General features: G+C 38.9%; 1 protein-coding gene across 1 annotated transcript in view; it reads right to left on the bottom strand.

Moving 5' to 3' along the window:
- The window catches only part of BRCA1 (BRCA1 DNA repair associated), a gene marked incomplete at both ends in the record, with an annotated part of 62,041 nt that overhangs the window by 23,019 nt on the left and 13,657 nt on the right, over positions 1–25,365 (bottom strand). Inside the window, 9 exon segments of the mRNA XM_080678557.1 lie at positions 1,137–1,263; positions 5,444–5,615; positions 9,388–9,476; positions 13,815–13,891; positions 15,552–15,597; positions 16,776–16,878; positions 19,002–19,141; positions 19,907–19,995; positions 21,558–21,635. Of these exon segments, the coding sequence (XP_080534683.1) occupies positions 1,137–1,263; positions 5,444–5,615; positions 9,388–9,476; positions 13,815–13,891; positions 15,552–15,597; positions 16,776–16,878; positions 19,002–19,141; positions 19,907–19,995; positions 21,558–21,635 (921 nt within the window).

Here is a 25,365-nt window from a genome sequence, read left to right as displayed (position 1 = left end):
CAGATCTTTATTTTATTTTTGTAAGAGAACATTTATTGGGTAAATTACAGAGGTAGAAAAAATAATTCCTAGAAAAAATGGGCTTAGGAAACAAGTTATAGAGGTAAAGGAAGAGCCCTTGCCCCAGCTGGCATGGCTCAGTGGTTGAGCATCAACCTTTGGACCAGGAGAGGGCGGTTTGATTCAGGTCAGGGCATATGCCCAGGTTGCAGACTGGATCCCCAGTGTGGGGCATGCAGGAGGCAGCCGGTCAATGATTCTCTCTCATCATCTATCTCTCTTCCCCTTTCCCTTCCTCTCTTAAATAAATAAATAAATAAATAAATAAATAAATAAATTTTTTAAAAGTAGCTTGGGAGTGAGGAAGCTAATAATAATGTGCCTGGCCAGGGAGGGAAGGGCATAGGGGTAGTCCCTGGAGGGAGAGCACTGGAGGCCAGATCTTTTAATTCTGTCAGCCACAGTGCCAGTACCCCAGCCTCAATAATACATCCTCAGTCTAGTTCAAGAGGTTTGGAAAAGATGGTGTCATTAGATTTTTGACAACTTGTCACTATTCCCAAAAAGGTAAGTAAAAATATACATATACTCAGTAGGAACTCAATAAATATGAATTCCTTTTCCTTCTTAGCGTGGTGAGATATGTGACTCTAATGGCTCTGAGACTCTTTCTTGAACTATCAAATAGGAGTAATAGTCCAGAACTTGTCCTTTTACCATCACAGTGTTGTTGTAAAGGTCAAATGAGAAAGTAGGTACAGTATTTTTTTAAAAAATATATTTTGTTGATTTTTTACAGAGAGGAAGGGAGAGTGATAGCGAATTAGAAACATCGATGAGAGAGAAACATTGACCAGCTGCCTCCTGCCTACTGGGGATGTGCCCTCAACCAAGGTACATGCCCTTGATCAGAATCGAACCTGGGACCCTTGAGTCCGCAGGCTGATGCTCTATCCACTGAGCCAAACCAGTTAGGGCAGGTACAGTATTTTTGAAAATATAAAGTACTATACAATCTAATCTCAATAGTAATTTGAATACACACTCAAAGAAACTGTGAAAAATATTTAACAATAAGAGTTAAGTAAGTAAAGGTGTTACTTAGATACCACAATTTGACATTTATTACTTCTTACCTTTCCATTCCTGGTTCTTTATCTTTATATCTGGTGGAACTATCCAGAGACTCTTGAAATTTGTCTGCAGAAAGGCTTTCTGGATTCTGGCTTACAGGATATTCATCACTTTTCTCTGAAGTTAATACTATTTTAAATGAAATAGGAAAACAAAGAAATTTACTGCTTTGTCCTGATGGTGATAATTCAGGTGAGTATATTGATTTTTTCTTTATTTTTATTTATTGATTTTAGAGAGAGGAAGGGAAAGAGAGAAAAACATTGATCTGTCATTCCACTTATTTAAGCATTCATTGGTTGATTCTTATATGTGCCCTGAATGGGAATCAAACCTTGGTACATCGGGACAATGCTCTAACCAATTGGGCTATCCAGCCAGGGTGAGTATATTGATTTTTAAAAGCAGCAATCTGTGACAATCAAACTGTTTTTTAAGCAAGTATATCAGACATAATATTACAAACACAAGTGATCTAGCACCAAATGGAATAAAAATAAGTAAATAAGTAAATAAATAAATGGAACACTTTAAGACTGGGTAAATAAAGACACTCAACTGAGACAAGGTTGAAAAAATCATACATTTATATATTCTTGGCCCTAAATGATAAGGAAACAAGAATAGGAAATAATTTTTATCTCTACAGCAAACTAAATTTTACTCAAATCCCCTTAGATAATAGGAAACAGAAAGTACTAGAAAGAAAAGAACATTCCCTTTTCTATACCTACTGTCTCCACATCAAAGACTGTATAAAATGGGGTATGAACTTTTACATGTGTGAAAAAACGAGAGGGGATGGGTTACATAGAAAGAAAAAACGGGTGACAGTCTGCTTCAGATTTTCAATTAATAAGAAAGAAAAACCCCCAATACATATAAAAAAAACAAGGTACTGACTGATAAGGAACCCTGAAGTAATACATGGACTAATGATGAAATGGCACAAGAAAAGGAAAAAACACAAAACAGACCCAAGGCAAAGTTTTGACATGTTAGTACATCCTTTTTACTTATTAATTCCTCCAAATATATTACTGTGCTACTGCTTTCTAGGAAGTAGCTTAAAGGCAGAAATATTTAAAAAGTAAAAACAAACACTTAAAAATTACAAATGTCTTTTATCCGTTAAAGTCACTGATAACTATAATTTATTTTGAGCTTTTATCAGAAAAGCTAAAAATAGAGGCAGAAAAATGTAAACAAAGTGTTGTATTAATTAAACTGTTTTTAAGACACTGGGAAAATAATTATTGATTTCCTGAGTTAATCCTCAAATGCATTATTTATAATTTTCTCTGTGCTTATCTTTTCTGAGAGTTTCCAGGAATACAAGAACTCTGCCTGAAGCTACCAGTTGCTGAAAGTAAGCTGAATCTAACTACACAGATTTTTCTTTCAACTAGTTCTGTAAAGCTTTTTAATAAGGGTATCATTTCCCCCCAAATATAGGGTGATCATTGGTAAAAGGAACCACAGAATTAACCATTGGAAAGAGTTATAAAAAAATAAGTAAAAGAACAGGGAGGAAGTCTCAGACATACAGATATTAAAAAGTCATTTCATCACATCTGAACACTTAGCATATGAGTTCCTTTTTTCACTATAATGGGGCCAAGCTATGAAGAAAATAAGCTAACCTGAGTTAGAATTCAATTACTCAATGGTACCTAAAAAGATAGGGCAAAATTTTTCTGTTCTTCTTTTCCCTTAATCCTTATTTCATAAATGCAGAGATCCAGAGCCCAACTACTGGGAGAGTACCATAGTTCCTCTTAAATAATTTCCTCATCTGGGGATTTTAACATGTTACATATTTTATTTTTCATGGGTATGGAATATGGGCCAGACCTAACGTTTAATAAATTTACTGACTGCCTATTATGTGCTACTAGTAAGTACTGTGCAAAGTATTAGGAGGATCAAAGGAAAAGACACTGGGGAAGAAAGGAAGATATTAATAAATGATAAACTATAAAATAAAAAACCCATAAGGAAATACAGCTTTGAAAAGCATATAATCCATTCACACAGTTAATTCAATATTTCCAGAGGAGGAGCATAGGAATTTTTAACAAGTGCTTCCAGGAATGAATATACTACAAGACAAAAAAGCTCTGATGTATCTGAAAATCACTTCCACTGTAATGGATTTTGATCTTATAAATGCTAATGTTTGCTTTATGAATGGTTGGTAATCCACAAGAAAAAAAAAATGACTAAGTGCCTGATATGAAATAACTACCTGCAGAGGAGGTACACATAATTTATAATTATACAGATTTGCACAAAAAATATTATGCAGGCTTGGGAATGACCCTTAGATAAACAATAGGACAGAACTATGCTGAGGGCAGGACATTTGATGCAAAGACCCTAGACTATGAATACCTTTACTACAAAGGATAAAGTAAAACTTCCTAACAAAATATTTTATATAGAGATTCGTAAGAAATTTTCAAAAAGGTTTTCAAATCCATAATAAAATATGTATATAAATATAACATATATAAAATTTTAAAAAATCTACAACAAAACATTCTGTCTGCAGATCTTCAGAAAAAAATAAACACCCCTCCCCCAAAGATGAGATAGATTTACACATATGATCAAAGCCAGACAATAACATTTTGTAAGTTGTGCATAAAAATGAAAAGTCTAGCCTGTTTTTAGACTGAAGATGGTGAAAGCACCTCAAAGAAGAGAATTATGCTGAGGACTAGACTTTGGGCTTCATTATCTGGGAGATGAACTAAATGAAGATACAGTTACAAAGAAAGCATTGAAAGAAATACATTTGAACCACTGCCATAGCAACAGAGTTCCTAACTTCTCATGCATAAGCTACTGTTTCTCCCTGAACATAAAAATATTGCAAGACACACTCCCTGACCAAAACCACGATTCTGAACAATAAAGACTTGAGTTCCTAGAAAGACTGAAAGGAAGGTCCTATTGCCCTGAGTAGGGCTGGGGGAGGACTCGATGAAGAAGGAACTTGAACACTAAGTTAGCTGGGTAGGTATCACTGAGATAAAATGAACACTTGGAAAGGACTTGCCATACCTGCCTATTCAAAGCACCAACTCCCCCTCTGGAACCCGTGCCTGTGCCTAACCTCTCATCTACTTGACTACACATATGCCCCTATTTAAAAACCTGCTCCATGTGCTGTCTTTCATAATGCTCTTTTCAACTAAATACTCAAAATTTCATCTAACTGTCCTTCATTTATGCCACATTATCCCTCAGCTCAGCACTCACTTTTTTTTTAAATATATTTTTAGTGATTTCAGAGAGGAAGGGAGAGGGAGAGACAGAAACATCAATGATGAGAGAGAATCATCGATCGGCTGCCTCCTGCATGCCCCACACTGGGGATCAAGCCCGCAACCGGGGCATGTGCCCTGACTGGGAATCAAATCATGACCTCCTGGTTTGTAGGATGATGCTAAACCACCAAGCCACGCAGGCCAGCCTCAATGCTCACTTCTTTTTTTTTTTTAAAATATATTTTTATTGATTTCAGAGAGGAAGGAAGAGGGAGAGAGAGATAGAAACATCAATGATGAGAGAGAATCATTGATTGGCTGTCTCCTGCACAGCCCCCTAATGGGGATCGAGCCCACAACCCAGGCATGTGCCCTTGACCAGAATCGAACCTGGGACCCTTCAGTCCGCAGGCTGACGCTCTATCCACTGAGCCAAACTGGCTAGGGCTCAATGCTCACTTCTTACAGGAAGTCAGCTCTGATCAACTCCATCTGTCTGGGTTACTCTAATCACCTCCTCAGAGATCCATCTGGTCTTGTTGATAACTGTAATGTTGGGATAAAGCACCTGACTCTGCCACATAATTGGGTTTTCTGGGGACCAAGATGAGTTCCTCAAGTAAAGGGCATCTCTTCCTTATAAACCAGAAAGCACATGGAATAGGGCTTTATGATCTCACACCTGTGGTATAAGGAATATGAGTGTTTTCTATAAGCTTTCTAAAATGAGGGGGTTACTTATTTCTAATCTCTCCCATTGCACTCAGCTTCCTATGGGCTCCCCATAACATCTCCTCATTTTGGGTACTCAGTCAGAAAATTACACTTAATGACTGCCTTGATCTCTCTGAATGGTAAATTAGTTGGAAGCAGGGACTAGAACCGAGGCTCTAAAATTACCCACGGAGTGACTCAGCAAATATATGCTGAGCAAAGATCATAAAATGTTCAAGCTAGGTTCACATTTTTCTGGAGATAAAGGCTTAGGGAGAGGAAGAATTTTGCTTAAGAGGAATTTGGCCAATATTACAAACCTTTTTCTGATGTGTTTTGTCCTGGATTTAGTAGGTCCTCAGAAGCACAAGAATCAAATGAGAGGGAAGGGGATTTGTCAGAAGGCTGGCTCCCCTGCTGCTCTAACACAGCTTCCAGTTGGTCCATTTCCTGCTTGATCTTTATCAGGTTATCTTGCATGGTATCCCTCTGCTGCAGATACGAAAAATGACATAAAGTTACACTCTTTTAGAAATGTACCAGAACACAAGAGTATGTCATACCAATTAATTTTATTTTTTTAAATATATATTTTTATTGATTTCAGAGAGGAAGGGAGGAGAGATAGAAACATCAATGATGCGAGAATCATTGATTGGCTGCTTCCTGCACGCCGCCTATTGGGGATAGTGCCTGCAACCCGGGCATATGCCCTTGGCTGGAATTGAACCTGGGACCCTTCAGTTCGCAGGCCAACGCTGTATCCACTGAGCCAAACCAGCTAGGGCATACCAATTAATTTTAGCGTGAGAATTAAAATCACCTAGTATGGAATTATAAGTTCTGGCTGAATACCTTTTAATCCAACCATATTCATGCAGTTAATGCCCATGAAATGATTTCAGAATGTTAAAGGAGGGGAAAAAATCCCTCAAATTCTCCCAAATAGACTTGCTTTATTTTATTGTGATGTCCTTTTGAAGTTGATTATTTTAAAAGCTCAGGAGCGAAAAAATAATTAAGGTGCTTATAATACTTTTGATATTTAAAATTAGCATGACTTTGTTAACATTTTACATAGACTGTGTTTCAAAGGCTTAGTATTGTGGGACTCATAAGAGATATAGATTAGTCCATATAAAAAATTCTGATTTCTGGCGTGTGAGGACACTTCTTTTTTCTGGGATTCTTTGAACATTTAATTTCTTTTCTTTTTTTTTAAATATATTTTATTGATATTTTACAGAGAGGAAGGGAGAGGGATAGAGAGCTAGAAACATCGATGAGAGAGAAACATCGATCAGCTGCCTCCTGCACACCTCCCACTGGGGATGTGCCCGCAACCAAGGTACATGCCCTTGACCGGAATCGAATCCGGGACCCTTCAGTCCGCAGGCCGACGCTCTATCCACTGAGCCAAACCGGTTTTGGCTGAACATTTAATTTCTAACAGAAAGAACAAAGAGCTAATTCATTAATTTATCTATTTGCTCACTCAACAACTATTTGTTGACCATCTATTGTATGTCAGACACTGTCCTAGTGCTGGAAATATAGCCCGCATGGTGCTGCCATTCTAGATGGGGACAGGGTACCTAGAGAACTTCACAGAGAAAGACCTGTAGGAAGGAGCCAACAGAAAGAGCCCTAGTAAAGCCTGTAAGGACGGTTATTGTTTTCAACTCAAGATAAGGGTCTTCTCTGCTTATGGGGCTCATGATGTTTATTTCTCCACTTCAAAAAGAAATCTGTGCCCTGGCTAGTGTTCTCAGGTTAGAACATCACCATGCACCGATGGGTCACAGATCTGATACCCAGTCAAGGGCATGTGCTTGGGTTACAGGTTCGATCCCTGGCCAGGTTCAGGCTCTTGTGGGAGGCAGCCAATTGATGTTTCTCCTTCTCCCTTCCATGCTCTCTAAAAAGCAATGTTAAAAGTATCCTCGGGTGAGGATTAAAGAAAAAAAGAAAGAAATGTGTAGCTGGGTAGCACAATTGGTTAGCCCAGTGGTCGGCAAACTCATTAGTCAACAGAGCCAAATATCAACAGTACAACGATTGAAATTTCTTTTGAGAGCCAAATTTTTTTAAACTTAAACTTCTTCTAACACCACTTCTTCAAAATAGACTCGCCCAGGCCATGGTGGAAGAGCCACACTCAAGGGGTCAAAGAGCCGCATGTGGCTCACGAGCCGCAGTTTGCCGACCATGGGGTTAGAGCATTATCCAGATACACCAAGGTTGTGGGTTCGATCCCTGGTCAGGGCACATACAAGAATCAAACAATGGATGCATAGAATAAGTGGAGCAACAAATGGATGTCTCTCTTTCTCTAAAATCAATGACTTAATAAAAACTCTTGAAGGCTAAAATAAAAACATTAATTAATAATAAAAAAAAGAAATTTCCTAAGTCTAAGAGTTTTCTTCTTTTTTTTCTGTTTTCTTCTTTCTTGAGTCTAAGGTTTTTGATAAGCAAATTATTTCATAATTAAGGAGATTTACAAAATATACCTTTCTTCATTACTTTTAGAAGGAACAATGGTTGCCAGCAAACCCTGGGGAAATAGATTGTTTCATCCTCCATTTCTTTTTCTCATCCTTAAAATTGACTTTACCCACCACTAAAAACTAGCCATCTACTTTCTCCTGCTACACTGAGTAATTTTCAGGTTTTTATGACCAGAAAATGTATTCCCAGCTTCACAAAGGCTACCCTGATAGTGTTTTGCTGGCAATGTCCACAGTAGCGCCAATGCCACCACGTGGTGCTTGTGAGTAGTTCCATTACTGATCAAAAAGGGCTGGCTTAAGTAAATTTGGAATGGAATCAGATATCCATAAGCTTCAGAAGCTGTACTAGATGTTACTATCATGACCATCACATTTAACCTCTATGTGGCCATTAAACAGGTTAGAAAACCAGAAAAAATAGTAATGGGAGAATTAGTTAACTTTCCTTTAGGTTTTCCCAAAGGAATTACTTTATAACTTGGACAATTCCCCTATAGGCAATTGGCCAGATACATTTGGGAGACCAAAACCAAATTGGTTACTAAGTTTTCTTGATTCTAATTCTTTTTTTTTTTTTTTAAATATATTTTATTGATTTTTTTACAGAGAGGAAGGAAGAGGGACAGAGAGTTAGAAACATCGATGAGAGAGAAACATCGATCAGCTGCCTCCTGCACACCTCCCACTGGGGATGTGCCCGCAACCAAGTTACATGCCCTTGACCGGAATCGAACCTGGGACCCTTGAGTCCGCAGGCCGACGCTCTATCCACTGAGCCAAACCGGTTTTGGCTTGATTCTAATTCTTAAGTGTTTCTTGAATTAGCCCTAATCTTCTATTTCCCACTATGCTACTCTGATCTCTACTTTTACTTTTTATTTTTTTGAGTATTCATAAGATTTTATTTGAGCCAAACTGACAACAGTTGCTGGGAAGCAAGATCTCAAATGCTTCCTGATCTCTACTTTTAATACAGACAGCTACGTTACTGTGGAAGTTCCTTAAATGCATGTTTATCTTGCCTCTTTCTTCCATAATGGCTGTGCTGGTATACCGCTGCTCAGATAAGGTAACACTTTCTGAAAGCTAAATAATTATTACTCATTATAGCCCTCAGGATAAAGTCCAAATTCCTAAGAAGAGCATTCAGAAGGCCTTTTATACCCTCTTCTCTCTTAATTTTCCCCCAAACCACCCATATGCCCTGTTTTCTAGCTGCACAGGACAAATTTGTGCTTCCTGGGCATTTTATGCTTTTGTGCATTTGCCTGGGTTGCTGCCTCCCTTCTTTTTCCACCTGGAAAAATTCTTCTCATCTTTCAAGGCCCAGTTTAAATGTCTCCTTTGAAAGTCCCCACCAACAGGTGATCCCTCACTACTTCATTTATACTACTAATGCATTAGTAGACCAAAGTGGAATACGTAACCCTCCTTTGATACAATAGTGCTTTCATGTTTTTGCTATAGGAAACATGCGTTTTGATCATTTAGCTTATTCATTAAGTTCAGTATTTAGTGTTCTGCGGTGAGCTCGGTGGTATGTATGTGAGTACGTATGTAATAAAAGGTAGCATGAGTTCCTGCATGAGTTCTAGCCAGGTGATTACAATCTAATTTGAGGAGGCATGGTACCACATACAACTGTTATACCACTGATTCTAAGGGATGATAAAAGCCAATGCAAGAATGCAGGATGCATTCTACTGAATGCACAAGACACCACACATACATCCAGCACACATGCTTTTTACCTGAGTTGTTAAAATATCGCTCTGGGAGGACAGCCCTGAACAGTCTTCAGAGAGGTTTGTTTCACTCTCATAATCAAATGCTGCTTCATCTAAATGTAATAAAAGTAGAGATTCAGATGTAAGAACAGACAGCAAATACTGCAATTTGCTATATGTTTCTTCCCATTGGCAGGACAAATATCACTTTCATGTCACACAAAATGATTACACTCCTTGTTTTGAGACACCAGATTTCTTCTAGAAATAACAATGAAAATCAGAAGCAAGTCCACCAACAACTAGGGCACAAAATCTCATTCAAATAGAGATGTTCCAGCTAGGTGAAGGACTTTTAAGGAAAAGTACCTTAGGAGGTACATGCTTAAAGTTTAAGAAGCAGCTACTTTAATTGTACTTAAGAAACTCATAGTGTGCTCCCCCAAAGGCAAAAATTTAGCTCATTTCCATAAAATACCTAAGTCTGAATCTGCACTCTGCTCTTCTTGATTTTCCTCTGCCAGGCCGGTTTCCCTTTCGTCATCGTCTGAAATCAATTCCTTGTCACTCAGAACTTCCTGGTTTTCAGAATGACAGCTCATTTGCTGGGAAGGAGGATCAAACATCAAGAAAGGATCCTGGTTGTTTGTATTAGCGGTCAAGTCCTCTGATGCACTGCGCTGTGAGGAAAATAAGCTTCTAGAATATCTTGCTTCCTCACTAAGGTGATGTTCCTGGGATGCCTTTGTCGACATTACCTGGTTACTACAGTTATTTAAGCTACTCTTTAATGATACCAGGTTCTCCTCTGTTTTATTAGACTGACTCTCTGTGGCAACACCGTTATGTCTGGTAGACGAAGGTATTTTGGTTACTTTACCAAATAATAAATGTTGGAAGCAAGGAAGCTCTTCATCCTCACTAGACATGTCTTCTTCTGAGGACTCTAATTTCCTGGCCCTTCTTTGGCGACCCCGAGTCAAATGTGTACGGGCTAAGGGGCTAGGGCTCCTTCTGAATTCTTTCTGAACACCTTTGCTAAAAACAGCAGATCTTTCCTTAATGCCACTTTCATCAAAGCCGCTATTCTCCTTTATTTCATCATCAGTTAACAAGTCATCCGGTGTCTCAGAACAAACCTGAGAAACAGGACTCCTTTCCATAGGTTGTTCTAGGTTATCTGAAATTTGACATGGAGGGAAATCTGCATTAACAGCCTGAACTACTGCTTGGTTGTCTCCTGGCCTTTTTATTTCAGGATGTTTACAATTACTTATAGGAAGGCTTGGCTTATAGACTTCGGGTTGCATGAGACCTAATCTGAGCATAGCATTTAATTTTGATCCTTTGTTTATAGCTAGTTCTGCATGAATGTTTTCCCCACTGGAACCTACTTCATTGATACTAGAGCCTCCTTCATTAGTACTGCTTGAGCTGCTTTCTTTAAAAGCGCTTTCTCTAATGTTACTTAGGCTAATTGGGCTCATTGTACTCTGAATGTTCTCATTTCCCATTGCTCTTTCAGGTGACACTGAATGTTCCTCCAACTTTTCCTCTGACAGGTTTTTCTTACTTACAGTTTTAACAAATGACCTGATGGGAGAAATGGATGGTATATGATATGGGTTTTGTGAAATTCCATGTTTATCTGCAATAGTGAGTTCAGTTTCATTGCCTCTGAACTGAGAGGGCTGACAATGCCTAGAGGTTCCTTTTATGCTGTATTTGGCATCCTCTCCTGGCTTTTTGTCTTTCTCACAAACCACAGGAAAGCCTACAGTTGTGTGAACTGCCTGTACATGCTTGATTTTAGATTCTTTCTTTCCCTGATTTTCTTCTTTTTGTCCACATTCAAGAGCGACTTTTGGACTTTGTTTCCTTAAAGACTGGGAGTGAGCATAGACTGTTGCATATTCCTTTTCTGGATTTGAAAACAGAGCAAATGACTGGCGCTTTGAAACCTTGAATGTATTCTGTAAATACTGTGTATCAAGTTCACTCTCTTCCACTTCTGTGCTTGTCTCCTGAGTGTGGTTAACTTCACATCTCAATAGATCCTTAAAGCCCTCTCTGTCATTTCTAGTATCTTTAGAACCACCACAAATAAGTTCTTTAGGATTTTTAATTGCTGCACACAGATCCCCACACTGATTTGGAGCTGTTTTTGCCTTCCCTGGGGTGTCAGGTTCCAGTAATGAGAGACTATCCTGGGTGCTATAATCAGTTTCAGGTACCAATACAATATTGGTACTCTCCATAGATCTATCAGTTTGCACACTTCTTCCTCCACTTAATATCAGATCTTTGAGGTCTTTGGTACTATTAGGCATTTGAACTGTTCCTAGGTTCTCTTCTGTTTCTTCTCTTTGTAGGTTAGGATCGACAAATTCTTGAAGTTTATTAGAACTTGAACCATTAGTAAAAACACCCGGTATGTTTGTTAAGTTTAGTTCTAGAAAAGCATCACTGGCAAGTTTTTTATTTATTTGTTCATCTGACTTATTACTCTTCTTGGCTCCAGGTGCAGGTTCTTTACCTTCCATGAGTTGAAGCTTCTTTCTGTGTCTGACTGGTATTTGGTCAGAATTTTTTTCCTTCACCTCTTCACTGCTAGAACAACTATCGATTTGTAGTTCAATATTGTTAGATGGGCTTGGATTTCTATTGACTACTAGTTCAAGTGCACAAATATGCCTGGTAGAGGACTTCCTCTTCAGCCTATTCTTCTTAGGTGCTTTTGAACTGTGGACATTTAATTCTAGTTCCATATTGCTTATGCTGCTGCTTATAGGTTCAGCTTCAGCTGTGAAAGCAGATGCTTTTTCCAATGATTCTGTTAGGTTAGCATTTTTCTCTTTCTGAACATAATCGCCTTTTGTTTCATTCTCATGACCATTATTAGTAATATTCATCTCATGACCATTCTGTTCTATTCGGTCAGTTCCCTCAATTATCTCTTCAGGAGTCTTTTGAACAACTGCTACATCTACTTTCTTGATAAAATCCTCAGGATGAAGGCCCGATGTACTTCTCCTTTTACGCTTTAGTTTATTTTTGAGGGGACACTCTTGTGTTATCTGAGGTTCTATAACAGATGCTCCTATAATTAGATTTTCAGTTTTGTGGCTCAAGTTAGGAAGGCTTGCCTTCCTCCGATAGGTTTTCCCAAATATTTTATCTTCAATATTACTTTCTACTGGTTTGGAGTGAACTCTTTCACTTTCACATATAAAAGCACCACGAGGATCAGGGGCCATTAAGTTTATTTTCCCTGGAGAACCAGAATACCCATCTACTTCATTTGGAACTTCCACTGCACCAGCTACTTCAACATTTGACTCAGACTTCCCATTATGTGAGCCATCAGAAGTTAGTATTTCATCACGTCTGGAAAACCACTCATTAACTTTCTGTATGCTACTGCTCCGTGTTATCCAAGGCACATCTTGGGAATCTCTAGGATGGTCAGAGCGTGGAAGTTCTTTTCTCCCATTCAGAGGATCAGGATTCAGAATTACCCTTTCCTCTGTGCTGGGAGTCTGCCTATCATTACATGTTTCTTTACTTTCAGCCCATCTGCTCTGCTGGCTCCTTGCTAAGCCAGGCTGCTTGCTTTTATTACAGAATTCAGCCTTTTCTACATCCATTCTGTCTTTAGTGAGTAGTAAACTGCTGTTCTCATGCTGTAATGAGCTGGCATGAGTATCTGTGCCACATGGCTCCACATGCGAGTTTGAAACAGAAGTTCCCTGATACTTTTCTGTATGCTTCTCAGCTGCATGCTTCTCAGTGGTGGTCAAATCTTTATTACTGGATTGACGATGTTCAATATTTGTTATGTCCCCAGAACACTCACAAGCAGCTGAAAGTATACAAAAACAATAGATGATTTAAAAATGAAATTATCATGAAAAAATACGTGCTTAAACAACTTGAAACATTTGGCTATCCTTCTAAACAACCAAGTATACTAAAGGTATAGCTCACACTCTTTCATGTAATTCCTTTTATTCTCATTAGCTCCACTCAAAATAATTAAAATTTTAATTTCAGAATTCTCCCTACTCATAAACCACACCTCCTATTTCCCTAACCTATAACAGTGAATTAAAAGCAGGCTTTACGCATCAGACATACTGTGTTCTGTTCTATCTTCAGACTCATACCCCCCTATTTTTAAATACCAGTATACAAAAGATGAAATATAAACACATACATTTAAAGTAAAAGGCAAGAACCAGTTATGAAGGATGCTATTATAATCACATCAGTCTAGTCAACTGAAATAGATCAGGCTGTACCATAACACCTGAGAAAGAATGATATTCTAATTGTGCCAAGAGATGTTGTGAATTATAAATGCCCCAAATGATCTTCAGAATAATGTAATTATAGTACTGTATCTACCCATTCTCTCTTCAGCCTGTTATGTTGGGAAGACTTGCCATTACCCTTTTTTGCAGGATTTACTCTGGCTTCAGCCCTGGCTCCTTGAGGAGTGATTTGTAACAGTTCATGATCTCTCACACTATAGGGAAAAGACAAAAGCCTTAATGAGAAACACTAGTTACATGCTCAAAGAGTTGTCAAATGAACAAGATCAAGTATTTTAGCTCCTTTAGGTAGGGTGGCCAAATCTATTCTCTCCTTTAATAACTTCTAGTCAAAATGAAAGGATCAAAGACCGACACACAATCACAAAAAACCAGAGCAGGAGTGCAGAATATTGCTTTATGGCCATGCAAATGAGAACCAAAATTTAAACGATAGTCCAAACAATAAAATTTAAATACAAACAATAACCAAAAGACAGTAAAGCAAAACAACAAAAACAAAAAAACACACCCACAAACCCCACAAAACTTAAAAGGATATCTTTTTTTTTTTTAAATATATTTTATTGATTTTTTTACAGAGAGGAAGGAAGAGGGATAGAGAGTCAGAAACATCGATGAGAGAGAAACATCGATCAGCTGCCTCCCGCACACCTCCCACTGGGGATGTGCCCGCAACCAAGTCACGTGCCCTTGACCGGAATCAAACCCAGGACCCCTCAGTCCGCAGGCCGACGCTCTATCCACTGAGCTAAACCAGTTTTGGCTTAAAAGGATATCTTAATGAGACTGTAGGAACAAAGATATTTAAACAAAACGAGCACTGGGATGAAGAGACTTCCCAATAGTATGCAAAGAATGCAGCAGTCTGCTGCTCAGCCTTCTGTGCTTCTTTTCAAGCTTAAAACCACTTCCTCTCAATTGAGAGATTAGGAAAAAATCACTTGCAAACAAAATCTGATTGGCAATGACATCATTGTAGTTCAGACAAAGCATCATAGATCTTAAGGTGAAGCAATAATTCCTAAGGAAAGCAATTTGCCATGTAACACAGTTGGGGGCTGCTTATAGATTATTGTATAATTTACATAAAGTTTGAGGGATAGATGGAATTAAAAAACAGAGAAAGGAAAGAAAAATGGAATCATTTAATATTTTCATCAGCCATAATTACCACTGTGTCAACACTACTGTACACGAGGAACTAAGCTAGAATAGAGCAGAACCATCTGCTGGGTATTATTCTGTGCAGAGTTGTTTTTAAATTCTTTTGGACTCTACTTAAAAATCAAACAAACAAGGGCCCTGCCTGGGTAGCTCCGTTGGTCAGAGTATTGCCCTGATATGGTAAGGTTGCAGGTTTGATCTCCTGTCAGGGCATATGCAAGCAACCAATGAAGGCATAAATAAGTGGAACGACAAATCAATGTTTTTCTCTCTCCCTCCATCCCTCAAATCAAATCAAATCAATAAAATAAAATGAAATAAAACAATAAAATAATATAAAATAAAAAGTAATATTAGCCTAGCTGGTGTGGCTCAATGGCTGAACAATGACCTATGAACCAGGATGTCACAGTTCGATTCCTGGTCAGGGCACAAGCCCAGGTTGTGGGTTCGATCCCCAGTAGGGGGCACCCAGGAGGCAGCTGATCAATGATTTTCTCTCATCACTGATGTTTCTATCTCTTCCTCTCCCTTCTCCGAAATAAATAAAATCATATTTTTAAAAAACAAGATTAAAATATATGGTCTATTCCAATGCCTTAACTGTAACCTAAAAAAATACCAATCCTTAATATTAACTAAACACAAAAATGCCAGCTTAATAGACAAAGACTCCCTTTGACTCACCTGTAATAACTTGCTTTATTAGCCGTATCTTCAGAAGAATCAGATCCTAAAAATAGTTCCCCAAATACCCCCAAATAACAAATCAATAAAAGAATTTTTATTGAGAGGGTTAAACTAAAAAAAAAATGTACTTTTTGCAAAACAGATACTCATTCAAGAAATATTTACTAAGCACCCACTATATGGTAGGTACAATGAAACATATGCTAGGAAATCAGAGAAGTAGTTGTAAGCACAGGCTCTGAAGCCCGAATTCCTAGGTTTGAATCATGGCTCTGCCACTGAGTAGCTTCATTACCTTGGCCAAATTTCTTAACCTCTCTGTGCCTTAATTTCCTCATCTGTAAAATAAATATAATAATAGTAACAACTACAGGGGTTTGTCAGGCCTCTTACATGAATTTTATAAGTGAAGTACAACAGTGCCTAGACTAAGTGCTCCTAAATATTTGCTATTACAATTATTTTGATTATTTTTGTGATACGACACTGTTGTGTCACAAAAATAATCAAAATAAAAAGTCACAAGTCTAGGAACTTACGATTTTAAACGAGGAAAAGACATACAAGTAATTTCAAGAGAATCTGGTACGTGCTATGGTAAACATATGGTGGTGCTTGGGAGCCCAAAGAAGGGCCACTCTTTCCAATTATAAATATATTCTAAACAACAAGACAATTAGAGAAAACTGACTGAACTGAGCTCAGCTCTTCTTAAAATTCTTTCTAATCTAGTACAATTTATCTTGGATTCTTCCAAATGCTGTAGCCAGCCCATCTTGTTCTTTTTTATTCCTACTTCCCATTTTTCCAAAGTATAGTAAGTCCTCACTTAACATCAAATGGTTCTGTGACTTCAAGCAAAATAACATATAACAAAACCAATTTTACCATAGACTAATGGATATGAATGAGAGTTACATTCCTTTGCCATCTCATCCAAGTTATAAAGAAATGACGTTGAGCCTGGCCAGTGTGGCTCACTGGTTGATCGACAATCTAGGAACCAGGCAGTCATGGTTAGATTCTGGGCCAGGGCACATGCCCAGGTTGCAGGCTCAATCCCCCAGTAGGGGGCATGCAAGAGGCAGCCAATCAATGATTCTCATCATTGATGTTTCTATCTCTTTCCCTCTCCCTTCCTTTCTGAAATCAATAAAAATATATATTTTTTAAAAAGACTAGCAACTAATGTTCTAAACTTAAAAAATCTGAGACTCTTACCCAATTCAATGTAGACAGACTTTTTCTGGGATTGTACCTGCTGCTTTGTCCTCCGTGATCTCACAATTCCAAGGTTAGAGAGTTGGGCACTAAGTCTGGTTTCCTGCTAAGCAGTAAAAAATGATGAACTAATTAACTGGCCAATTCTTTGCTTTTTTCCTTGAAGAGAAACTTGAGGCCATGTTTCTATCTCTCTCTCCCTCTCCCTTCCTCTCTGAAATCAATAAAAATATATTTAAAAAGATAAAATTGTTAAAAAATATATGAGTTATATTCTAGTAGTTTGAATATTTTTTCCTCTGTTGTTTTAAATTTTTCTAAACAGGCCCTGACCAGTTTGGCTCAGTGGCTAGAGCATCGGCCTGTGGACTGAAGGGTCCAAGGTTCGAATCGGTCAAGGGCATGTACTTTCCTTGCAGGCACATCCCCAGTAGGGGGTATTCAGGAGGCAGCTGATCGATGTTTATCTCTCATTGATGTTTCTAATTCTCTATCCCTCTCCCTTCCTCTCTGTAAAAATCAATAAAATATATTAAAAAAATAATAAATTTTTCTGAACAGAATATGTATTATCTGAGTAAATTTTTTTAAGTATAAGAAAAGCATATTTTGCCCTAGCTGGTTTGGCTCAGTGGATAGAGCATTGGCCTGCGGACTGAAGGGTCCTGGGTTCGATTCTGGTCAAGGGCATGTGCCTGGGTTGTGGGCTCAATCCCCAGTAGGGGTGTGCAGGAGGCAGCCAATCAATGATTCTCTCTCATCATTGATGTTTCTATCTCTCTCTCCCTCTCTGAAATCAATAAAAACATACTTTAAAAAAAGTATATTTTGAAGCTAATACTTTATATAATAGTACAGTATAATATAGAAAGGAAATAAGGTTCATTTGGTATACATTTCTAATAACATCTGCACATCTGATAACAGGGTTGGCAACTAAAATAAAATAATTTTTTAATTATTTATTTTCTTTATTGATTAAGGTATTACATGTGTCCTTATCTCCCCCATTGCCCCCCACCCCCCTAAAATAAAATTTTAAAAAAGATAAATAGCCGAAACCGGTTTGGCTCAGTGGATAGAGCGTCGGCCTGCGGACTAAAGGGTCCCGGGTTCGATTCCGGTCAAGGGCATGTACCTTGGTTGCGGGCACATCCCCAGTGGGAGGTGTGCAGGAGGCAGCTGATCGATGTTTCTAGCTCTCTATCCCTCTCCCTTCCTCTCTGTAAAATATCAATAAAATATATAAAAAAAAAAAGATAAATAAAAACAATAATAACCCTGCAATCAATCCTTAGATCATTCAGTATAAGAAAGACTATTTAAAAACCCAACATTATTCCAATGAAATTTTCCTTCTTTTTGAATCCTTCAACATCTACTGAAAAATGAATATTGGTAGCGAAGGAATTATTGTTTTGTTTTTTTAAATATATTTTATTGATCTTCCACAGAAAGGAAGAACAGAGAGCTAGAAACATCGATGAGAGAGAAACATCGATCAGCTGCCTCCTGCACACCCCCCACTGGGGATGTGCCTGCAACCAAGGTACATGCCCTTGACCGAAATCGAACCCGGGACCCTTCAGTCCGCAGGCCGACGCTCCATCCACTGAGCCAAACCGGTTTTGGTGGAATTATTGTTTTTGAGATCTCCATTATTCATTCACATATGTGTAACAACAGAGTAAATCATCGCCTTTTTTTTTTTTTTTTTTTTTACAATTACAACTTTAAGTTGAAGCAATTTTCTTTTCTTTTTTTTATTTATCTTTATTGTTGAATGAAGCAATTTTCAAATGTTAAAACAGATTTTCTTTTCAGGCGATTTTTCAGAGGAAATAAAATAAATACACTTCCTCATGCCTGGAGAATTGTCATAAGATGGTTATTATAAAAACTGCAAGCTTAAAACCATCAGTGACCTTGTGGCTATTTTAGACAAGCATGGGGATGGATAAAGCACTAATACAGGGGAAGGGCCTGTAAGGTCTCTCCTGACCACACTAGGTACACAGACCTTCTCTCAACAATTCTAACTCTTGTTCATTAGAACAGTTGTCCAACCACTTAATAATTTATCATCTTACCTTGTTTACCGGCTTTTTATATAAATGCATGAGCATCCAGCACATTCACTAATTCACAATACTCAGTAAAAAGATTTTACCAGAATAAATGAAAATGGCTTTACCAAGGTAGGATAATAAATGAAAATGGCTTTACCAAGGTAGGATTTTCAGGTTCACTCTGTCGAAGTCTTAAGGCACGGTTTCGGAAGCCCAAACTATGTATCATAGAAACTTCCTCATCTAGATGCTCAGGAGAGTTATTTTCCTTTTTTGAAAAGTTGTAACTGTTTGTAACTGTGAATTACAAGGGAAAACATTATTTTTATAATTGCCATCAAAGAACCAAGAGAAATCCTGTGTATGCTCTTTGTTATATATTAACACAATGCAGCAAAGGCTACCTATTATTTTTTAAAATAAAACTTTGGAAATTCTACTCTTGCGAGACAAACACACAGACCGTCAAAAGTTATTTCTACTGGCCCCCCCACCAATACTAACAAATTTGCCTATTAATCAAAGCTCACTGAATCTAAGATACCAATAATGTAAGAAGCACCATTATTTTCTATATCACTAAGAAAGAAAACACACAATTAAACAATGACACACCACTGATGATAAATTATCCCCAATTTATGTGAAAAAACGTGCATCTTGGGATGGATAAAATAAGGTGTGAGACCAGTGGGAATGATTTAACTAATAGATTACAGGTAAAGGGCTAAAATTAAACTAGACCAAAAGGTCTTATCACCTACTTACAGAAAATTGTGTAAACCTCCTTCAGAGTTTTTTATTTTTTGTTAATCTTCACCCAAGCGTATTTTTCAATTGATTTTTAGAGAGTGGAAGGGAGGGGGAGAGACAGAGAGAGAGAGAAACATGATGTGAGAGAGACACAGATTGGTTGCCTCCTCCCCAAACCCCAACCAGGGCTGGGGATGGAGCAGAGCCTGCAATGGAGGTACATGCCCTTGACCATAATTGGCTAGGGCTCTTCCTGAGTTTTAATGACAGCCACTTGAACATTGGCCCCTGGGGCTATACAACACTTACATGGCAATCCAGTATCAAGTTCAAAAGCATGGATAATTTTCAATAGCTCTTCAACAAGTTGACTAAATCTTGTACTTTCTTGTAGGCTTCTGAAATTAAATCATTTGAGAGACATATTTAGCAAGTAATTATCAACTTTTTAAGGACTTTTAAAATAAAAAAAGACATGTACAATAATAAAAAAAGATGCAGCAAAAGTTGAAAAACTGTTTTCAAAGAACAGAGCTATTAGTGACATTACATAATCAAAACATCATTGACATCAGTACTGATTATTTTTGTAATATTTTGTTTTGCCATTCAAATCTACCAAAAGCCTGTAACTATCTAAAATAGAAATATGAATCCACAGTAAATATAAATCCACTACATAGAGAACTTACTATTCTTAACATCTGAACCCCATCCATTCAACATCCCACTTCTAGTTACCAGGGATTTCTGTCAAACCATGTTTACATTATTTGGAAAGCACAAACAGATGACAATGTCCAAAGAAAGATTCTGATTTAGGAAAGTTTTCATTTTCCTTTAAATATCTGAGTGACTACTATATGCCAAACAATGGAAAAGCCGTGTTGCCTGAGACAGACAAAGCGAGTGCCCTAACAGAACTTAAATCCCGAGCAGAGGGATACACAATATAGAAATACACTAGGGGCCCAGTGCACAAATTCATGCACCTTGAAAGAAACTGTGGGCCACGAGGCTGCAGTGGGCACAGGGGCAGGTCTCATCCCATCCTCTGCGCCCCAGCCTGGCCCCTCCCGCTGCAGCCCCCAGCCCCCTATCTGCTCCCACCACCACTGCTCCCACACACTGACAGTGCCGGTCCCACTTGCACCCACTGACGGCATGGAGCAATTGGGGCCAGTGCTGTTAGCAGGTGTGAGCAGTGGCTACTGCCCCGATTGCCCCTCAGGAGCAGGGGGAAATGGAGAAACCCTGAGGGATGATTGGGGCTGGCAGCCACTGCTTGCACCCGCTAATGGCGCCGAGCGATCAGGTCCAGTGCCGGGCGCCAGCAGCGGGTGCAAGAGGGGCCAGTGCTGGCAGCAGGTGTGAGCGCTGGGTGGGACTGCGGCGCACGGGAGCAAAGAATTTTCAGTAACCACCAGCACCCCGCCTTGGTCTGGCACCCCCACTCACCTGCTCCACCATCCCACCGCAGCCAACAACCCGCCATGTTCCACACTCTTCCGCCTGCTGCTGACGCCTGCCATGTTCCCCGTGTGCCCCCTGGTGGTCAGCACATGTCATAGCGACTGGTTGTTCCACCGTTCAGTCTATTTGCATACTAGCCTTTTATTATATAGGATTATTATATAGGATTGTGTGTATGTAAATAATTGAGTAGAAATTAAGTGTACAAGAAGAAAAATAAAAGGATCAAGAGACAATGGGGGCAGGTGGTACACTCCTACTTTAGATAAGACTGCAAGTTCTTACACCATTCAGAAGCATTAGAAAAATGCATGTTGCTAATTGCTAACACTGAATAAGGTACCATAAACTTTCAGGAAAATAATTTATTTTGTCAGCTAACCACCCTTTTATAGATTTTTCTACTGAGGAATGGTTTGATAGGGACAGCTATAATAGTAAGGAATTTCTACTTTTTCCAGCCTCCCATCACTACCCAATTATATACCTTTTGGTTATATCATTCTTACACAAAGGACACTGTGACGGCCCTTTCTTCTGGTTGAGAAGTTTCAGCATACAAAACCTACAAATTACAAAAAATAAGAATAATTAAAGTTACTTTTTTATAGAGAGAATATTCAAAGGGCAAAGAGCCATGAAAAAAATAATCTCACAACATTAAGAACAATTTTAAAGTTAATGGCAGGTGAATTACAATCAATGACTTTCTTTAATTGTTTTTAGATGTTGCCTAAGCAGAAAACTAAACTACCAAGCAATGATCTATGAAAACTAAACTTACATGCATATGGCCTACTGTTATGATCTAATAAAACTTACTAAAGAGTTAATAGGGCATATTTAATAATAATTACTTCATTCTGCATAATCAGACATAAATGGTAAATAGTTCAAGTAAAATTATAATTAGTTGAAAAATCTCAGCACCTCACTATAAGGCTAAAGTAATCAAGACAGTGTGGTACTGGCATAAAGACAGACATATACATAGATGGAACAGAATTGAGAGTACAGGGAAAAACCTATTCATATATGGTCAACTGATTTTCAACAATGGCATCAAGACAATTAAATGGATGCCGAAACCGGTTTGGCTCAGTGGATAGAGCGTCGGCCTGCGGACTGAAGGGTCCCAGGTTCGATTCCGGTCAAGGGCATGTACCTTGGTTGCGGGCACATCCCCAGTAGGGGGTGTGCAGGAGGCAGCTGATCGATGTTTCTCTCTCATCGATGTTTCTAACTCTCTATCCCTCTCTCTTCCTTTCTGTAAAAAATCAATAAAATATATTTAAAAAAAAAAAAGACAATTAAATGGAAAAAGAATAGTCTTATCAACAAACAGTGCCGGGACAACTAAATATCCACATGCAAAATTTGAAGCTAGACTCCTACCTCATACAACACACACACACAAAAATAACTCAAAATGGATCACAGAACTAAATGTAAGAACTAAAACTAAATTTTTATGACCTTGGGTTAAATAAACAAACAAACACCAAAAGCACAAGCAACCACAGGAAAAATTAGATACACTGGACTACATCAAACTTAAGGACTTTTGTGCTACAATACCATGAAGAAAGTGAAAGGACAATCCACAGTATGGGAGAAAATATTTGCAAATCATATATATCCATTAAGTGACCTGTATCTAGAGTATACAAAAAACTCTTACAATTCGATCAATGGTGTTTTTGTTTGTTTGTTTGTTTGTTTTTTTTAAAATAAATCTTTATTCAGATTATTACAATTATTTCTCCTTTTTCCCCCCATAGCTCCCCTCCACCCATTTCCCACCCCACCTTCTGCCCTTACCTCCCCCCCACTGTCCTCATCCATAGGTGTATGATTTTTGTCCATTCTCTTCATGAACCCCCCATACCCCTTTCCCCCTGAGAATTATCAGTCCACTCCCTTTCTATGCCCCTGATTCTATTATATTCACCAGATTATTCTGTTCCTCAGGTTTTTAATTCACTTGATTTTTAGGTTCGCTTGTTGATAGATATGTATTTGTTGTTCATAATTTTTATCTTTACTTTTTTCTTCTTCCTCTTCTTTAAGAATACCTTTCAGCATTTCATATAATACTGGTTTGGTGGTGATGAACTCCTTCAGCTTTTTCTTATCTGTGAAGCTCTTTATCTGCCCTTCAATTCTGAATGATAGCTTTGCTGGGTAGAGTAATCTTGGTTGTAGGTTCTTGCTATTCATCACATTGAAAATTTCTTGCCACTCCCGTCTGGCCTGCATAGTTTCTGTTGAAAAGTCAGCTGACAGTCGTATGGGCGCTCCCTTGTAGGTAATTAACTGTTTTTCTCTTGCTGCTTTTAATATTCTCTCTTTGTCTTTTGCTCTTGGCATTTTAATTATGATGTGTCTTGGTGTGGTCCTCTTTGGATTCCTTTTGTTTGGGGTTCTGTGGGCTTCCTGGACTTGTAAGTCTATTTCTTTCACCAGGTGGGGGAAGTTTTCTGTCATTATTTCTTCAAATAGGTTTTCAGTATCTTGCTCTCTCTCTTCTTCTGGCACCCCCATAATTCTGATGTTGGTACGCTTGAAGTTGTCCCAGAGTCTTCTTACATTATCTTCAACTTTTTGGATTTTTTTTTTTTTGCTTTTTGCTTTTTCGGTTGAGTGTTTTTTGCTTCTTTGTATTTCAATTCTTTGACTTGATTCTTGTGTTCCTCTATTCTGTTTCTGGGTCTCTGTATAATATTTTTTATTTCAGTCAGTGTATGTTTAATTTCTAGTTGGTCCTTTTTCATATCTTCGAGGGTCTCGTTATATTTATCGGCCTTTTCTAGGATATTCTTAAAAAGTCTTATAACCGTGGTTTTGAATTCTATATCCAGTCGTTTTTTCCTCCATTTCTTTCGTTTGTGATCTGATTCTTTGACCCCGCATTTTCATTGATTCCCTGAGTTGGTAAGGTAGATATTTGTGCTAGGTTTCCAATATGGCCCAGTGGGTCTGCTTCCCCAGTTAACCTGAGGTGGACACTCTTGGTGCACCCCTTTGTGGACTGTGTGTACAGCCTTGTTGTAATTAAGTCTTGATTGTTGTTAGTATCACTGGGAAGAATTGACCTCCGGGCCAGTTGGCTGTAAGGATCAGCTGTGTCTATGCTGGGAGAAGTTCGGTGCTGGAGACAGCCTTATAGGATTAGACTTGCCAAATTGCAATAGCCTCTGTGCTCAGCTTGGATGGGGTGGAGTCTCAGTCTTGGCTTCCTGTCAGCCTTGCCCTTGCGCGCATGTGCGCTTTCAGTCCTCCGCCTTCCCCAGCTCGAGTCTCCGCCTGAGAGTCCAGACTCCCCCCACAAGAGCGTGGGTCCCCAGGGGCTCGCCTGGAACTGGGGTTCACTGCAGTCAGAACTGGGGCTCTGCAGTCAGAATCCTCTGACTCCCTTCCACTAGGGAAAGCCTGTGGCAACTTCCGCAGCCTTTGTGCGCACTGGCACGCGCACGCGCACTTTCAGTCCTTTGCCTTCCCCGGCTCCCGAGTCTCCGCCCGAGAGTCCAGACTCCCCCCACAAGAGCGTGGGTCCCCAGGGGCTCGCCTGGAACTGGGATTCACTGCAGTCAGAACTGGGGCTCTGCAGTCAGAATCCTCTGACTCCCTTCCACTAGGGAAAGCCTGTGGCAACTTCCGCAGCCTTTGTGCGCACTGGCCCGCGCGCGCCTTCAGACCTAACTGGGATTCAGTGCGGTCGGAGGCTTCCTTCCCCCTTCTGCCAGAGAAAGTCAGCCAGGCTCTCAGCCGCCCTTCCTCTCTGCGCGCACAAAGCCCCTTTGCCGTACCTCCAATTCTCTGTGAGCTTTTCTCTTTGCTTCTAGTTGTAGAATTTTCACTCAGCCAGCTTTCCTGTGGTTCTGGATGGTGTCCGTTCTGTCTTTTAGTTGTAGTTTTGAAATTGTTGTGCGAGGCAGCAGTTTAGGTGTTTACCTATGCCGCCATCTTGGTTTCTCTCGATCAATGGTTTTGAATCAAATGTAGACCATTAGTGCTACTACTTGAGCTAAACTTCTGCATGGTTCATAATTTTTAAAGTGTGTAGTTAATATTATGCATGTTATTGTCCTTTCTTCCATTCTTACCAGTATGTGCCCATTTGCAAAACAAAAATGATTATAATCAGTAGTAGTTCTATAAAAGATGTTAACTCTGTTTAGTCATTGACCGATCATTTATTCCAAAACACCCCAAAATTATCTAGCTATTTTGAATATCAACATTACCCTGGTATATTCACTGCTGTATGTATTACTGTTCTTTGTTGCTGTTTT

Source organism: Plecotus auritus (genome assembly GCF_963455305.1).
Source record: "Plecotus auritus genome assembly, chromosome: 7".
NCBI classification, from domain to species: domain Eukaryota; kingdom Metazoa; phylum Chordata; class Mammalia; order Chiroptera; family Vespertilionidae; genus Plecotus; species Plecotus auritus.
The sequence above is the reverse complement of the archived record's forward strand: the minus strand, read 5'-3'. Positions and strand labels throughout refer to the sequence as shown.